The sequence below is a fragment of the Cavia porcellus genome, unplaced genomic scaffold (genome assembly GCF_034190915.1).
Source record: "Cavia porcellus strain 051 isolate PalLab524CR breed Dunkin Hartley unplaced genomic scaffold, mCavPor4.1 scaffold_3, whole genome shotgun sequence".
NCBI lineage: Eukaryota > Metazoa > Chordata > Mammalia > Rodentia > Caviidae > Cavia > Cavia porcellus.
The window spans coordinates 26776355-26792039 of NW_026947486.1; the positions used below are offsets into that span (position 1 = coordinate 26776355).

Genomic DNA, 15685 nt, shown 5'->3' on the forward strand with positions numbered 1-15685 from the left:
TTATGTAGACAAGTACCTGCACATAGGAAGCCCCCAAAACTGTTGTTACTTGGTTCTGGGAATGTAACTGAGGGGTAGAGCACTTGCCTAGCATATAAGAATCTCTGGGTTTGATTCCCAGTGCTGCAAAAACAAGATAGTTATTACTTCACAGTCTTTGGGAAATTTAAGTATATTATCATCTTCCCAAATTTTTATACCCTTCTTATGATGCAAAGCTCTTTTTTTTTTTTTTTTGTCTTTTTTCCTTTTTATTGGTACCGGGGATCGAACACATGACCACCTGCTTGCAAAGGCAGGTGATTATGCCGCTGAGCTAAATCCCTAGCCCCGATGCAAAGCTCTTCACAGGGCATAGAAAGACCAATCAGATGTGCCTTTCCCAGTAGTGCTCCAATTTATACTCTTATGTCCCTCTCTTGTTTGGGAATCATTAGCAACTCACCTTTCCAACAATGTCAAAGCTATAACTTGTTCAGTGTGTTTCTATTCAGTCTTCCAAGTCTTATCTCTCAAGGCTCCAGAATCTGTGCCTATGTCTTGGGGCATGGTGGTGTTAAATAATTTGTCTGAAAATTCCAAAGCCATCAAGCAAGTAAGTGTCTCGACTATCACTACACCCTGAAATGCCTTGTAGAATTGCAGCTCCTGCTGCTCTCCATTCATATCTTCCCACCATAGCTTGACATCCCATCATGGGACTCACCATCTTTGTCAAGAGGAAGATATAGAAAGTCGATGGACTCAAGGACTCCACAAATTTATAATGCACCATCAACTCAGAAAGTGGCTCTACTTACCCTGGGAGAAGGAGCAGACTGATGGCTTCAGGAAGAGTGCTAGAAGGCAGCAAATTTGGCAGGTTTTGGAGTCTGCCTTCTGGCGTAGGTCTGGAGCCATTGAGTAGGCCCAGTGATGAGACTCTTGGGAAAGTTGTGCTCTGGCACCCTAGTGGCAGGCCTTGCCTGTGCCAGGGTTTCCCAGTATGCAACAGAGAGGGCATTCTTGTGGTAAAGTGAGAGATGTGGGGTTCTCCAGGGACAGAGGTGGTCATGGTACTGCTGGGACCTTTGCCACTGGAGACTCTGGGGAATCTGGGAATCTGGGGAATAGCACAGTTTTGGGCATATGGGGAATGGTGGGATTCCAACCATGGAAAATGATAATCTTGTGGAATTTTGGTGAGGTGATGCACTGGGTTTAAGAGGTGATGGGACTTTAGGGCTTCTGGGCAAGAGGATCACAAGTGTAGAGTGTGGCAAGTTGTTTTGGGTCTAGAGAGCAGGAATCTTAGATCTGGTGTGTGGTGAGTATTTGAGGATCTGAAGCATGGAGATTACAGATCAGGACTGTGGCAGGCTTTTTTGGCAACCATGATGTGAGTAGCCCAGGTTGGGGGTGTGATGGAGTGTCTGATTTAGGTTATGATGGAGCATCAGGTTTGGGATGCTGTGGAATAAAATGTTTCATGGTTCCAGCACTGAGCTGAGTTGGAGGTGGGACTTGTGTATTAGAATTCTAGGATGATATAATGATCTTGGTGTGATGGAGTGCGGGGCCTCAGAGGCAACAGAATGCTAGAGTTTCAAGGCATAAGGGCAACAAGTTTCATCATGGGAGTTGGCTGGGTCAAGGTACCAGAATCTTACTGTGCTGGATCTTGGAGCTTTACGTATAGTGAGGTTGATAGAGAACTAGAGTCCTGACTCAGTGGCTTCAGATCCTTGGAATTGAGCATCTTATTTGTAGAGGCACTTGTACCTGAGGTTGCTCTCACAGGCCTTGATTTGGGGGATACCCTGGGCATCAAGACTGCCTGAGCTGTGCCTGTTCTTAGACCATGGCCACTGCTGGAGGAGGATGTGATTCTGTCTGATGCAGATGTGTTGGATGACTGTCTCCCAGGCTCCTCACTGGCTTCCTTGGATTACACCACAATCACTGAAGTCAGAGATGTGACAATATTGTATTTAAGGGATATGTTGAGGACTTTGAAAGGCAAGTGGTGGTGTCACTGCCATGGAAGCATGCCTCCCGCAGCTCTCCAATGATGACATAGGCCAAGATGGCAAATAAAGCGCATCAGATTGAGGGCAGACTCCCCTGGGAAACCAAAGGCTTTCTGGCTGCTGTTTGTGGCTCCTTCACTCTGGTGGTCCACAAGAGGCAGACCATCAGGGTCACAGGTTGGCAGGCAGTCCAGCTCCTGCTCCCCTGGATGTGCCTGGCCAGCCACCATCAGCTCTGACCCACCAAAGCAGCTGGGGAAAAAAGGCCCAACTGGAGGTTCCAACAGGTAGTCCAGACACACATCTGCTAGTAGATGCATGGCGAACTCTTCATAGTAGTGCTCTAGCTGGAGGGCCATGTCAGCATCCTCGTATATGCATCAGGCTGCCCCCACTCTCACCCCGGTTCTTCAGGGACAGGTGATGCAGCAGTGGGGGAGTTCAGCATCACCTCCAAAGGCCAAGATGTAAAAGGGTGCCTTGTAGCCCAGCACCCATTGAATTTTGTGAAGGATCACTCACACTGGCTGTTGTCATGCTGGCTTTAGGCTCCCCATCAGTCACGAAGATGGCAAGTGGAACCATCCCACACTGGCGCCCTTCCCTGACTCATGGTTGTTATGGTCCAATACTGACACAGCTTCCAGCAGGGCTGCATTGATGCCGTCCCTAATTGGAGAACAGACTGTGGGACCATCTTCTCTAGTCATTTCTGTCCATACAATGGGTAGCCCACCAACCTTACTGTTTCAATCACATCTCAGTTTTTCTCACCCTGTTTCTGCGGCTTATCCCTCCCAACTCCTGTACCCCCACCCAGCCTACCTAAGATCGGAGAGGAGACCCACATGTCCTTGGCTCGTCACAACAGCTCAGACTCTTCTTTGCTTGTGCTCTGGGGGAATGTTTCATTCACTAGTCAGACTGGAAGCTATGCAAGAATACAGTCCCCACCTTCTTCATGCTACAGGAAAAGAAAAGGCTGAGATGACAGGTGGTAGGCAGGTGAGACTTTGGTAATTGAGAGAAGATTGATCAAAACCTGGAATCAGGGCAGCAGTTTGTTCAATGCATGGAAATAAATATCTAGGTAGTTGGTTTTTGAAATCTTAGCAAATTCTCTCCAGTGTTTACTTTAAGGAGGGGAAAACTCAGGACCAAAGAGAATGTGCCCTTTCAACCTGGAATCAGTTGTTTCCGCTAGGAAAGAAAGATGGGAGGGGAACACAAGACATGAAGGCACATAAGTGTGTAAAATACAATAGTGATATTTCAAGCACTGTGAGAGATAAAGAAGATGGGGGAATAAAGGGATGGTTTCAGGAACTTCTCATGTTTCCACAGCCTGCATGTTTGAGTAGGTAGGCTTAACACTTCCACTTAACCTGGAATCAGTTGTTTCCACTAGGAAAGGAAGATGGGAGGGGAACACAAGACATGAAGGCACATAAGTGAGTAAAATACAATAGTGATATTTCAAGCACTGTGAGAGATGAAGAAGATGGGGGAATAAAGGGATGGTTTCAGGAACTTCTCATGTTTCCAAAGCCTGCATGTTTGAGTAGGTAGGCTTAACCATCAGCTTCAGTGTGTCCCCTGGCACTGTGGATATTCTGCATAGTGGCCTGGATCAAGCTTTCAGATTTCCAGACACAAATTGCATCAGAAAAGTAGATGATGTGGAAGTAGTTATTGGTTTGCAGATCAATGAGGATCACATTGATGGCTTTTTCGGTCTGCAGGATATGGATGATAAGACAAGATTTAAAGTCTATGAGTGCGAAAGTCTCTTTGTACACTGAGGTACTGGATTTTATATGCTGTAAGATTCCAACACCTTCTAATTTAGGCATTCTGTGGGTCAAGGGTTATCAGGTCAAACTACTCTGGTGGGCTTTATGATCCAAGGGTTAGATCTAGAACTGCACTGGCCAATATTGCAGTTGCTAGCCATAAGTAACCATATAAATTGAAGTGCAAAATAGTTTTAAAATTTAGTTCTTCATTTTAAATAGCCATATTTCAAGTGTTCAATAACCACCTGTGGCCAGTCACTACCTTTTAAGCAGCACACAATTTTAAAACATCTTCAGGCGAGTGTGATAGTATGTACCTGTAATCCAAGCTATTTGGGAGGCCGAGACTGGATGACAGTGAGCCTAAGGCCAATGTGAGAAACTTAGTAAGACCCTGACTCAAAATAAAATGAAATAAATAAATAAAGAGCTAGGGTCTGGCTCAGTGGTAGAGTGCTTATTAGCATGTGCAAAGCCCTGAATTCAACCCCTCATACTGAAATAACACTAATACTACTAATACTAATAGTACTATCATCAAAAATGTTCTACTAGATACCAGTGGCCTCACGGGTTTGGGTTCTGCATTTTCAGAGGTCTAGTGTCCATTTCTGTTATGATTCCTGACCCCATAACCCAGGATTCAGTGATTTCAGAATCCTAAAGTTTGAGATCCTCATGATTACAGGTCTCTATATATGTCTCTCAGTGACTTCACACACTTTGGTTCTGCTCTACCCTGCTTTTCACTCTCATCCTCTGTTTCTTTCAGGCTAGTCTTCTTGCTAGACTCCTGATAACACAGATTCTATTTCACCTCCATAAATTTGCTCTTGTTGTGCCACCTAGATAATGTTATGATTTGTGTCTAGATGTCCCCCAAAAGCCTCATGTACTTTTAGATGGGGCTCTTTTGGAGGTAACTGAATCTAGAGTTTGTGATTGGTTCATGGTTCAATGCTAGGACTAAGGGTACTGAGATGAACGGTGAGTGATTGCTGGATCAGTCCACTGATTGTATTGGCAGCCAATCCCTAATCCCAGCTGTCTGTGTAAGACAAAACAGACAGAAAGAGGCTTGTTTCCCCCTTTTTCTCTCCTTGCATTTTCTGTCTTCCATCACCATGAACTGTTTGGTGCCTTTCTGCCATGAGCCACCCTGCCTTGGAGCCAGCTAATTATGGACTGAAACTTCTATGAACTGTAAGCAAAATGAACCTTTCCTCCCTTAAACTTGGCATCAGTATTTTGTCTCAGCAATGAGAGAAAAGTAGCTAAGACAGAATTTGGCACCGGAGAAGTGAGGTCGTTGTGATGGTTCAGGAGCCTTTGGGTATGGCTTGTGGGAAGAGATTGGAAAGATTGGAAAGATTTGGTCGTTGTGATGGTTCAGGAGCCTTTGGGTATGGCTTGTGGGAAGAGATTGGAAAGATTTGAAGAGATTGGAAAGATGCTGGCTGAAAAAGTAGATCTTGAATGCCTTAGGCTGTTCTGTATGGGAGACTGTGGTCAGAGTTCAGAAAACCAGAAGGCCGATAAAGGCCATGCTCAGGAAGGTTCTGATGAGAAGAAGGGATGCATCGGTTGTTGGAATCCGGACAATGTGTTATGGCTTGACAGAAAGTTTGTCTGCATTTTGCTTGTGTCCAGAGAGTTTGCCTGAGACTGAAATTAAGGGTGTGGGCTAAATAATCTGGCAGAAGAAGTTTCAAGGCAATCTAGTGTTGAAGTGGTGGCATGCCTACTGTTGGGGGTTTTAGCCAGGTTTAGGTTAAGAATCAAGAACAACGAGCCCAGCAGAATGATTTGAAACATTGTGAGTTTGACCAGAAAGGCATCTCCAGTAAATTCATGGACTGCAAAGATAGAGAAGAGGAGATCTTGATGGCTGAGAAGCAATAGGAAAATAGAAAAGATGGACTGCAGACATCACAACCAGCAGCAGGACCCCACCCTCTGCAGCCTCAAACCTGCAAAAGTGAAAGACTTTGCTGTGAGAAGAACGCTCCAGAGCACCATATTCCATAATGGCAGCAGCCTAGAGAATTTGTTCCTTGGAAATGGATTCATACCTTTCAGTGATCCAGGCACTTGACCCTTACAGCCAAGGGAGAGGAAAGCCTGGTTACTGCTCTTTCTGGCAGCAGACTTTGGCATCATCCATGGGGTACTGATTTTAGGTCCATGCAGAATGGAAGAGTTGTGGCATCAGGAAGGCTTCCACCCAGACTTCAGAAGGCCTGGGAGGCCAGGTAGTGTTCCCAAGAGGGCAGGGTGTGAAGCTGTGAATGTGAAGCCAAAGGTTCAGTGGAGGCCCCAGAAGGGTTTGGAGAAGCCAGGGATGAGGATCATCTGAGGAAAACTGCAAGGAGACAGCAGATTGGGCCCAAGAGATGAGGTATAGGAGCTGCAACCACTGGAGGTGCCACAGGGGCAGAGCCACCAAGCCCTTTGGAGTTCACATGTTGCCACCGATTGCCTCGGGTGCTTCACATAGAGCTGCTACAGGACTTAATCTTTGCCCTGTTGGATTTTGTACTTGTGTTAGTCCCATTCCTTTGTATCTTTCTCTTTGCAACTTTTGAGATGGAGATGTCTGTCTTGTGCCATCAAATGTCAGAAGTGTTTGACTTTCTTTTCCATTTGTTCAGGGCCTCACAGCTAAGTTTGCCTTAAATCTCAGAGACTTTCAACTTAGGCTTTTCAGCAACACTGAAACTGTTAGGACTTTGGCAGCTCTTGGAGATGAATGAAATGCCTTCATGAATAAAGAGATGAATAAAAGGATGGAGGGCTAGGGTTGGAGTGTTACGATTTGTGCCTGGATGTGACAGTAAAGCCTCATGCAGTCATAGGGTTTTTTGGGAGGTGGCTGAATCTGGAGTATGTGATCGACTGGTAGTGTGATGCTGGCATCAAGGGTGCTGGGACTAAGGGTGGGTGATTTTTGGATTAGTTCACTGGTTGGATTGGCACTACCCTAATCCCAGTAGACTGTATTCTATTTACAAGACAGAAAGAGACTTGTCTCTCTCTCCCTTGATTTTTGGCTACAGACTGCCTGCCATGAACTGCTTTTGTCTGTAATGGCCCTGTGCCAAGCCACCCTGCCTTGGAGCCAGCCAATTATGGACTGAAACTTCTACAGACTGTGAGCAAATTAAAAGTTTTCCTCCTCTAACTTTAGGTGTCAGCTATTTTGTCTCAGCAGTGAGAAAAGTAACTCAAACAGGTAACATTTGCATTAACGTATTCTTATCTTCATTGATGGTGGCATTTCTTCATCACTGATTGCTGCCATGGCAATCTGTCAATTACTGATAGAGGGGTGATGAAGTCTCCAACTACAGTAGTGAATTCATCTGTCTCTACTCCCTGTTCTAATGGATCGTACTTCATGCATTTTGGTACTGTTATTAGGTGCACACACATGAAGCACTGATATATCTTTTGGGAGAACTGAACTCTATCAAAATATTATGCACTTATTTCCCTGACAATTTCCTTGCTCTGAAGTCTTAGTTGTCATAAATTAACATAGTTACCCCAGATATCTTTTGATTTGTGTTTCCATTGTCCGTGTTTCTCTAGTGCTTTATTTTTAGTCTTACTTGTATCTTTATATTTAAAGTGAGTTTTAGCCAGGTATGGTGATAATCAGCAGGCCTGTAATCCTAGCACTCCGGAAGGATGAAGAAAGAGGATGGAGACTATGAGCCCAATTTGGGCAAGGTAGAGGCTTTGTGACACTCTGTTTCAGAAGAGAAAGAAAGAAAGAAAGAAAGAAAGAAAGAAAGAAAGAAAAATGAAAGAAAGAAAGAAAGAGAGGGAGAGAGAGAGAGAGAAAAGAAAGAAAAAAGAAGGAAAGAAAGGAGGCAGAGATGGAGAGAGACAGAAAACAAAGTGGATTTCTCCTAAATTAACATGCAGTGAATTTTTTTTGATCATTCACAATGATGATCTTGGCCATTTCATAGGTGTATTTAAACCATTCATAAATCTAGTGATGACTGATATAGTTGATTGATTTCTATTTGTTTCCCTTATTCTTTATTTGTGTGTGTGTCTTCCACTCATTTTCCACCTTTTTCAGTTTTAATTGTACATTCTGCATGATCTCATTTTTCTCTCATTTCTTAGCATATTTGATACACTTAAAAATAAAATTTTACTGGTGCCCTGAAATTCCTGATATACCTTTGCAACTAATTCAAGTTTACTTTCAAATAATACTATATAGCTTTATATCTAGTACAAGTATCTTGAAGCAGAGTGTTCCAAATTTTTCTGTCTCATCCCGTATCACATTGCTGTCATTAATTTCACTTTCTTAAACTGTGCTCACTGAATACGTTGTTGCTATTATTTTGAAGAAAATATTTTTTGTTTTACCTTCTCCTTTTCCTTCTCTAACACTTCTCCTCCCTTTATGTACATTCAAATTTCTAATATATGCCATTTTTCTCTTTGCTGAAAAGCTTTTAACATTACTTGCAAAACAGTCTACTGTTGATAATTCTCGCAATTTTTGATTCTCTGAGAAAGTCTTTCTTTCTTTTACACTGGAAGGATAATTTTGATGTATACACAGTTCTAGACTAGGGTGGTTTCTTTGATTTGACACTGGAAATATTGCCCTGCATTCTTCTTCTTTCCATGGTTTCTGAAGAGAAATCTGGTTAATTCATATCCTTGTTCCTCAGTAGGTAAGGAGTTTTTCCTATAGTGCTTTGTTTTTCAAGATTTTCTCTTTGTCTTTGATTCTTCTGTTGTTTGAATATGTGACACCTAGGTGTAGATTTTGAATATTTATCGTGCCTGTTGTTCCTCACGCTTCCTGGACCTGTGGTATGGTCTCCGTGGCTTGACTTGGAAAATTTGTATCTATCGTTATTTCAGATATTTCTTCTGTTACTTTCTTCTGTATGATTCCAATTCAATATGTGCTGTATCGTTGTAATGCCTTCACATTAGAAAATGTGATGTAAAAAGGAATGCTGTCTTCTATTCATTTTTCTTTCTATTTTTCAGTGTGAGAAGTGTCTGTTGACATATGTTCAAGTTCACTGATTCATCAGCCATGCCCATTCTCCCGATAAGCCACATTTCTTCACTCATTCTTCACTCCTGTTACTGTGTTTTGCATTTCTAGCATTTCCTTTGATTTTATTAGGAATTCCAGAACTCTTCTTACATCACACATGTGTTCTTGCATGTTGTCCACTTATTTCATTGGAGTACGTGGGATACTGATTATGCTTATTTTATTTCAACTGGGGAGGGGTGGTTACTAGGAACTGAACCCAGGACCTCACACTTGCCAAGCAGGCACTACAGCACTGAATCCCGGCTAAATATTTGTTCCCAATTATGCTTATTTTAAATTCCTCCTCTGATAATTTTAATGTCTGTCATATGTCAGGGTCTGCTTTAAATGCTACATTTATCTCTTCAGATTGTGAGTGTTATTCTTTCTTAGCATGCCATGCAATTTTATGCAGAAAGCATCCATAATGTATCAAGGAATGGGAAGTGAAGCAAACACTTTTCCCACCTGTACTGGAGACTGAACTCAGGAAGATGTGAGCTATCTCAGAAGCTCTTCTCATTTCAATTTTAATTGAAAAAAGGTCTTGCTAAATTGCTCAGGATGGGCTCAAATTTATGATGCTCCTGCCTCAACTTCCCTGGCAGCTAGAGTTACAAGTGCACACCACAGTGCAGGTTGTTCTTACGATGCTAGAACTTAGGCTATGGTTGTTGTTTGCAGTAGTTTTAAGGCCCACAGGCTATAGCTTCATCTAAAGTCTATACATGGGTCTCCATTTTTGCCTATGAGCTCCCATAAGGACTTTTTAAAAAAAAGAAGGGCTAAGGCTTACAGTTCTTTCAGCAACAACCTTCCTGTGTTATGTGGGAGCCTCAGTTGATGTGGTATTACTGTGTGTGGTAAGAGGAAGGATTCCATAATCCTGTAGCTAGGTATCATCCTTTCAACTGGGACACAAACTTCACAAATGGTACTGAGATCTGTCCCTCACCCTTCAGAAACAGACAGGAAAGCTGGAAAGGTTTTGAGTTGGGGAGGCCAAAGCTCTACTGAAGGTTGTGGAGTTGGCTTGGGATAGTTCCCTTCCCACATGTTGATGACCTCTGGTAAAACACCACTCAGTTAGATTGCAGTCTCAAGAGCTCTGAGGTTAAAAGCTCTATGCATGCAGGCTCTACTTTCCCAGGACACTTGAATCTTACTGCTTGGGAAATACTTCAAACAATCAACAACTGTGATCTCATCTTATTAAAAAGAAATCACCAACAGAGTAAAAGGAAAATGCATGAATTGGGAAAAAAATAGCCAATTTTCCCTCAGACAAAGGACTTCTAACTAGATCATAAAAATTCAGAGACCCAATCCAAAACTGGGCATCTAAGATGAATGCACACATCTAGATGAAGAAATACAAGTGGCAGACAAATACATGAAAAAAATGTTAACATTACTGGTCATTTGAGAAAAACAAATTAAAAACAACACTGAGATTGCATCTCAAATCAGAAAGAAGGTCTACTATCCAAAAATCATACAATGACAAGTGCTGGTGGGATTGTGGGGGAAAAGGAACCCTTCTCCTTTGCTGGTGGGAGTATAGACTGGTGAAAACACTGGAAATCAGTGTGGAGGTTTTTCAGAAAACTACGAATAGAGGTCCCATTTGACGTAGCAATTCCCCTTCTGGGTATTTTTCCAGAAGAATTCAAAACATCATCTCACATCGACATATGCATACCCATGTTTATTACAACACAATTTGTCATAGCTGAATCTTAGAAACAACTCAAAAGCCCTTCAGCCAATGAATGAATAAAAATGATGTGGTACTTTTACACTACTCAGTTATAAACCAAGATAAACTCGAGGCTTCTGTAGGTAAATGGATACAACTAGAGATCATATTCAAAAGTGAAATAAACCAGACTTGCATATTGTTTCCCTGTGTAGGAAGCTGAAAACTAAATATGATCAAAAAGGTATAATAAATATTGTGAAAGGGAAATAAATTGCTCAAAATGAAAGAAAAATAAGGATGTGAGATTAAAGAAAAAAGGTAGGGTAAACACACACACATATTTATATATAATATGATAATTAAGATCATTATCCTACTAATTGTATTAGTTCAGTGAAAGGAACAGTTAGTATTTATGTTGTTTGATCAGTTTTGCATGCCTATATCTGGTAATCTGAGCAAATATTTTGAAGATAGCAATATGCAATATAATAAGCACTGTTAATTTCCTATCATCTTGTTTTAAATTCTGTATTATTTTTATTGTTTTTATAAAATTTAAAACAAAGGGAAAAATTTAAAAAGTAACTGGAAAATAAAAAGCCCTAGATTATTATGGTTTGCAATACTCCTTCCAGACTATTGTCAACTGAAGTACTAACACCAAAGTCTGGCTCCAATATTCTGACTCAAGGGTAACTGGTAGAAGAGCTACAAGATCCAAATTGATAGCCCCAGAACTCTATGGTTTCTAAGCCTATAGTGCTAGTACCCTATTATATTTAAACTTTAAAAGATCAAACTAACAAAGCCTAGAAAACCCGTCATCTTATGAAATTTCAGAGCCTGTGTTATGTAAGGTTTGTATTGGATCATGAGTATATGATGGCAGGGTGCTCCAGTTCAAGGATTCCAAGACATGAGGACCTACAGAGTGATAGGATTTTCGGTGCAGTTAGAAGAGAGAACATAAAGTAAAAAGGGCCTGTATTCTAGGATGCAGAGAGAAACTTCATGACTTCATGACCACCGGGGATCTGGCTTTCTCTGCCCGACACATGGTGTGGGGGGCATACATATAGCTTGGGTCTGGGGTGGTGCCTAAAGGGAACATTGCTGATGCACAAGCAGCCTATTGGAATTCATTTCATTCCACAGGTAAATTGCCGAGGGGCGGGAAAGTGACTTCAATGTAAATGTCCCTTAGTCCTGCCTCACTCTGCTGTAGTGTCCTATCTAGGGCAAAACCCTTTCACAGAGCCCTGGAATTTTACAACTCAGGGAGTTGACAGTTTTAGGAAATATAGACCAATGTTGCAATGTTCCTAGGGCTCCTTGGTTCTAGATTTCTGTGGTTTCTGTTGTATGAGGTACCACGGCCCTATGGCAGGATCAGGCTCAGACAGAAGATCCAAGACTGATGGGCTGATGGGCTGATGAGAGCATAGAATCTCTGGTTCTAGGGCCTCACTGTTCCAGCATTCTCTGCTTTCTGGTCTTCTAAGGCCAAGACTAAAGTGATCCCCAGGGTCCTTGTTACCTGCTTCATTTTGGTACTAAACTTGGAGCTGCTCACATCAATAACAAGCACCACATTCTTCACCACATTTAGAGGCCTCTGGGGGCAAAGCAATGAATAAAATAATTGCCATAAATCTGGACAAAAAGAAAGGAGATCAAGAAGAGCTGTAAGAGTCAATCCAAATCGGACCTCTCTTATTCTCCTGCATAACACTCTGCCCTTTCCTACCTAAGACTTCTCACTGCTTACAGTTAAATAGTCTTCTGTGTGACTGTTTATTCAGTGTCTGTCTCCAAAAGAAGTATGTCTCTGCTGTTCAGATCTTCATCCTAGGCCTTGAACACAGCTGTGAAGCAAAAGAGACTGGCTTGTGGCCCAGGGCTCCAAGGATCAGGGTCTCCATAATTTGTGAGTTCCTGCCTGTGAGAGAACTGGTCTTGCACAGTGTTGAGATTCCCCAGGGACATGTGGCCTAGGCTCCAGGAATGGTAAGTATTGTTTTAACCTCCCTCAACACAGTGAGCCTGGGGCCTACCTCATTGCTGCCCAGGGCTGGGAGATTGCAGGGCCTTGCTCTGCTCCACAAGCCTTCTTTCTGGGTTGCTGGGCAGAGCAAGAGGGGGAGGAGGCAGCAGAGACCAGCTGAGTTCTTTGTTTCTAGAAGATTGGTTATACCACGTAAAGATGCTTGGGGGCTGTCCTGGATGTGACTGGATGTACACACACACACACACACACACACACACACACACACACAGTGCAAACACACACATGCCTTTCTCTGTCTCTGTCTCTGTCTCTGTCCCTGTCTCTCTCTTACTCTCTCTCTTCCCCTCCCTCCCCTATTTGTGTTTTGTCTCTCTCTTCTTGTCTCCCTCCCTCTCTCTCTGTCTCTCTCTCGCTCCCCATCTGTTTTTTCTCTTTCCTCCCCCTCTCTAACTCCCTCCCTCTCTCTATGTCTCTCTCTCAGTCTCTGTCTCTGTCTCTCTCTCTCTCTCTCTCTCTCTCTCTCTCTCTCTCTCTCTTTATCTATCTATCTCTCTGCAGAGCCTGAGGGCTGAGTCACCTGAGGGAAGGTCCCTCAGGACCAGTGTCAGCTCAGTCCAAAGATGTCTGTGTTTGCTGAGGGTTTGTGCTGTCCTGAAGCCTGAAGTATAAGCAATTCATGCCCAGTGAAACTGGCTCATCCTCCTCTCTACTCTAGGAACTATGTGACAACAAGCCTGGACACTGCGTTCTCTTTCCTCCGGGGAGAAGAGGAAATAGAAGTACATGGTGTTCTTCCCCTCACCCCAACCTGTGAATTCGCATGTGCTCAGCTATAGAACTGACCCTGTGCTATCTGGGCCCCAACTTCCTATTTCACAGCATGGGGATAGGACTCAGATTACCAACTTCTCAGAGTTCCCTCTGCAGTCATCTTAACCACCTTCTCAACTCAGAAAAGACATAGAGGTCATGAGGCTAGACACATCTAGACTGCCCACCCTGCTCTTGGGCAGGGTCTATCTGTATTCCCATAGCCTCTCTCCTCTGCAGAGAACTGCATGGTACTGCCACAGACCCTAGGCACTCTCAGGCCCCAGCACTCCCTATTCCTCAATCTACTTCTCACCACGCCACAACTACCCATATGACCTTTACTGGATTTTCCTTAGAATATAGAAATTAAATACCTTTCCCAGCCACTAAAATAGGCCCTCACTCCCGAACTTCCTGAAACTTCTAACTGGCCTTTTCCCTCCCCTTAGCATCCCGAGCTGAAGGGATGAGCACCTGCTATCCTCTGACACCTCCAGTTTATATGTGTGAATCTCACAGGACAATTCCCACCCCTGATTGCACTGAGACTGCTCTCACTAAAGGCAACTATGCATACCTTGTCTCCAAACCCAAGGGACATATTTGGGGTCCCTTCACACTGCACCTCCCTCATGTTCTCACTGCTGCTGATGACTTCTTTTTCTGAAACCATTTCTCCCTGAGACTCTGGGATGGGCTGCTCTCTGTGTTCTCCTGCCACCTCTGAGTCCACCTCGTTCAGTCTGTGTCTCTAAGTTCCCTTTACCTTCATACCCATTAGCAGTACTTCCAAAATTTGCCAGGTCACAGTATACAAAGAACATAATTATGACTTGCTCAAAGGAGTGAACAGGAGGGGGTTAGTGGGGAGGGGTGCCAGTCTGAGCAGGCTGTTTGCAGATGGTTGACCAGGCAGCCTGAGGCCTGAGGTCTATGACTGCTGGATTGGTAAACTCCACCTGAGTTGATGTCATAAGGGGCCCTCCCTCCTGGCTCTACACATTCCCCATGGGTGACTTCTCTCATTCCTCTGAATGATACCACTGAATTGCCACTAGTGACCCCACATCTCTTTCTGCAGTCTGGTCTGCTCATTCTTCCACCTCCACAACTAAGTACCCACTCAGTGGGGACCTGTTGACTCAGATGCCTCCAATGCATCCTAACCTGTATTGTCCACAGTGCCATGGACCAAGCCACGAGCAGAAGCTGCCTGGTCTCCTGGGTGTCCCCCATGTCTGAATGGCTAGACCTCTTGTAATCTACAAAGGAGCCCCCAAACTCAAGTTCAAAAAATGAGGCAAAACATATTTTAAAAAGCAGCACTGATTTATTTTGTCCTGGGCCCAGTGACACATTGCAGTTGGAGACGCAAAAGCTGTGCATTGTTCCTCTATACTTGCCACATTTAAGAACCTATCACAATTTATAAAGTAAGGGGTTCTGGGTGTGGATCAGGAAAACTGTTAATTAGGAAGGCCTTTGTCTTCCTAGGAGAGGATAGAGCAATCTAGCAGTAATTAAGAACCCCTGTTAGCTTATTAGGGAACCACACCTGTTATTTGTAGAGGGCAACAATGGTTAACATATCAATTAGGTTAGGTTTTACAATTCTTTACAGAAGACAGCATTGATTAACATGTCAATTAGGTCACCCAGAGGGAAAGAAACATGCACATAGAACAGTAGGCCACATTACAGGTATTTTGGTATAATACAAATATAATGAAGCTCTTTTTGCTAGTGTACAACATTCCCCACTGATTTTGGTCTGTGAGTCAAATCATTGACTCATAGGTATCTGTTTATAACCTTGTGTGCATCTTTAAAATCATAAGCTTTTAAGATCTTTGATATAGTTTATCAACTTGTTTACAATATAAGGCCCAATAGGAGGACTAACAAAGGTCTTGCAGCTGTCATTATTAAAGCTGTTAACCAAAAGGAGAAAGAAATTTAAATTTACTCTGTTCTGTCATACAAGTAACATTTATTTTTAAAGTCAGACAGAGGCCTCCTTGGGTTTTTATAAGGGAGAACACAAGATTACCAGTTACATTTGGCAATCTTAAGCTTTAAAGAGTCCATAGAGGGAACGATAGTCCACTTATCTGTAGGTTGATCGCCTCTGGAAGCCAGGACCTGCTTGAACTGGGAATGATGAATCCAGGCAGGCTTTTTCGCTAGTTTGATAGTCCATTGCAGCTCAAGAGATTCACTGTGACGCCTCTTGATAAGGGCCGGTGTCTAGGCTCTACAGCAAGGTGT

At 43.1% G+C, this 15685-nt stretch overlaps 1 protein-coding gene across 1 annotated transcript in view; it reads right to left on the reverse strand.

The window, feature by feature from the left end:
• Positions 1–556: 556 nt before the first annotated feature.
• The window catches only part of Itih6 (inter-alpha-trypsin inhibitor heavy chain family member 6), a gene marked incomplete at its 5' end in the record, with an annotated part of 46456 nt that continues 31327 nt past the window's right edge, over positions 557–15685 (reverse strand). Inside the window, 11 exon segments of the mRNA XM_063245552.1 lie at positions 557–1102; positions 1152–1364; positions 1366–1519; positions 1521–2001; positions 2004–2062; positions 2064–2527; positions 2529–2593; positions 2596–2721; positions 3586–3745; positions 12134–12204; positions 12207–12249. Coding sequence (XP_063101622.1) covers positions 557–1102; positions 1152–1364; positions 1366–1519; positions 1521–2001; positions 2004–2062; positions 2064–2527; positions 2529–2593; positions 2596–2721; positions 3586–3745; positions 12134–12204; positions 12207–12249 — 2382 coding nt within the window.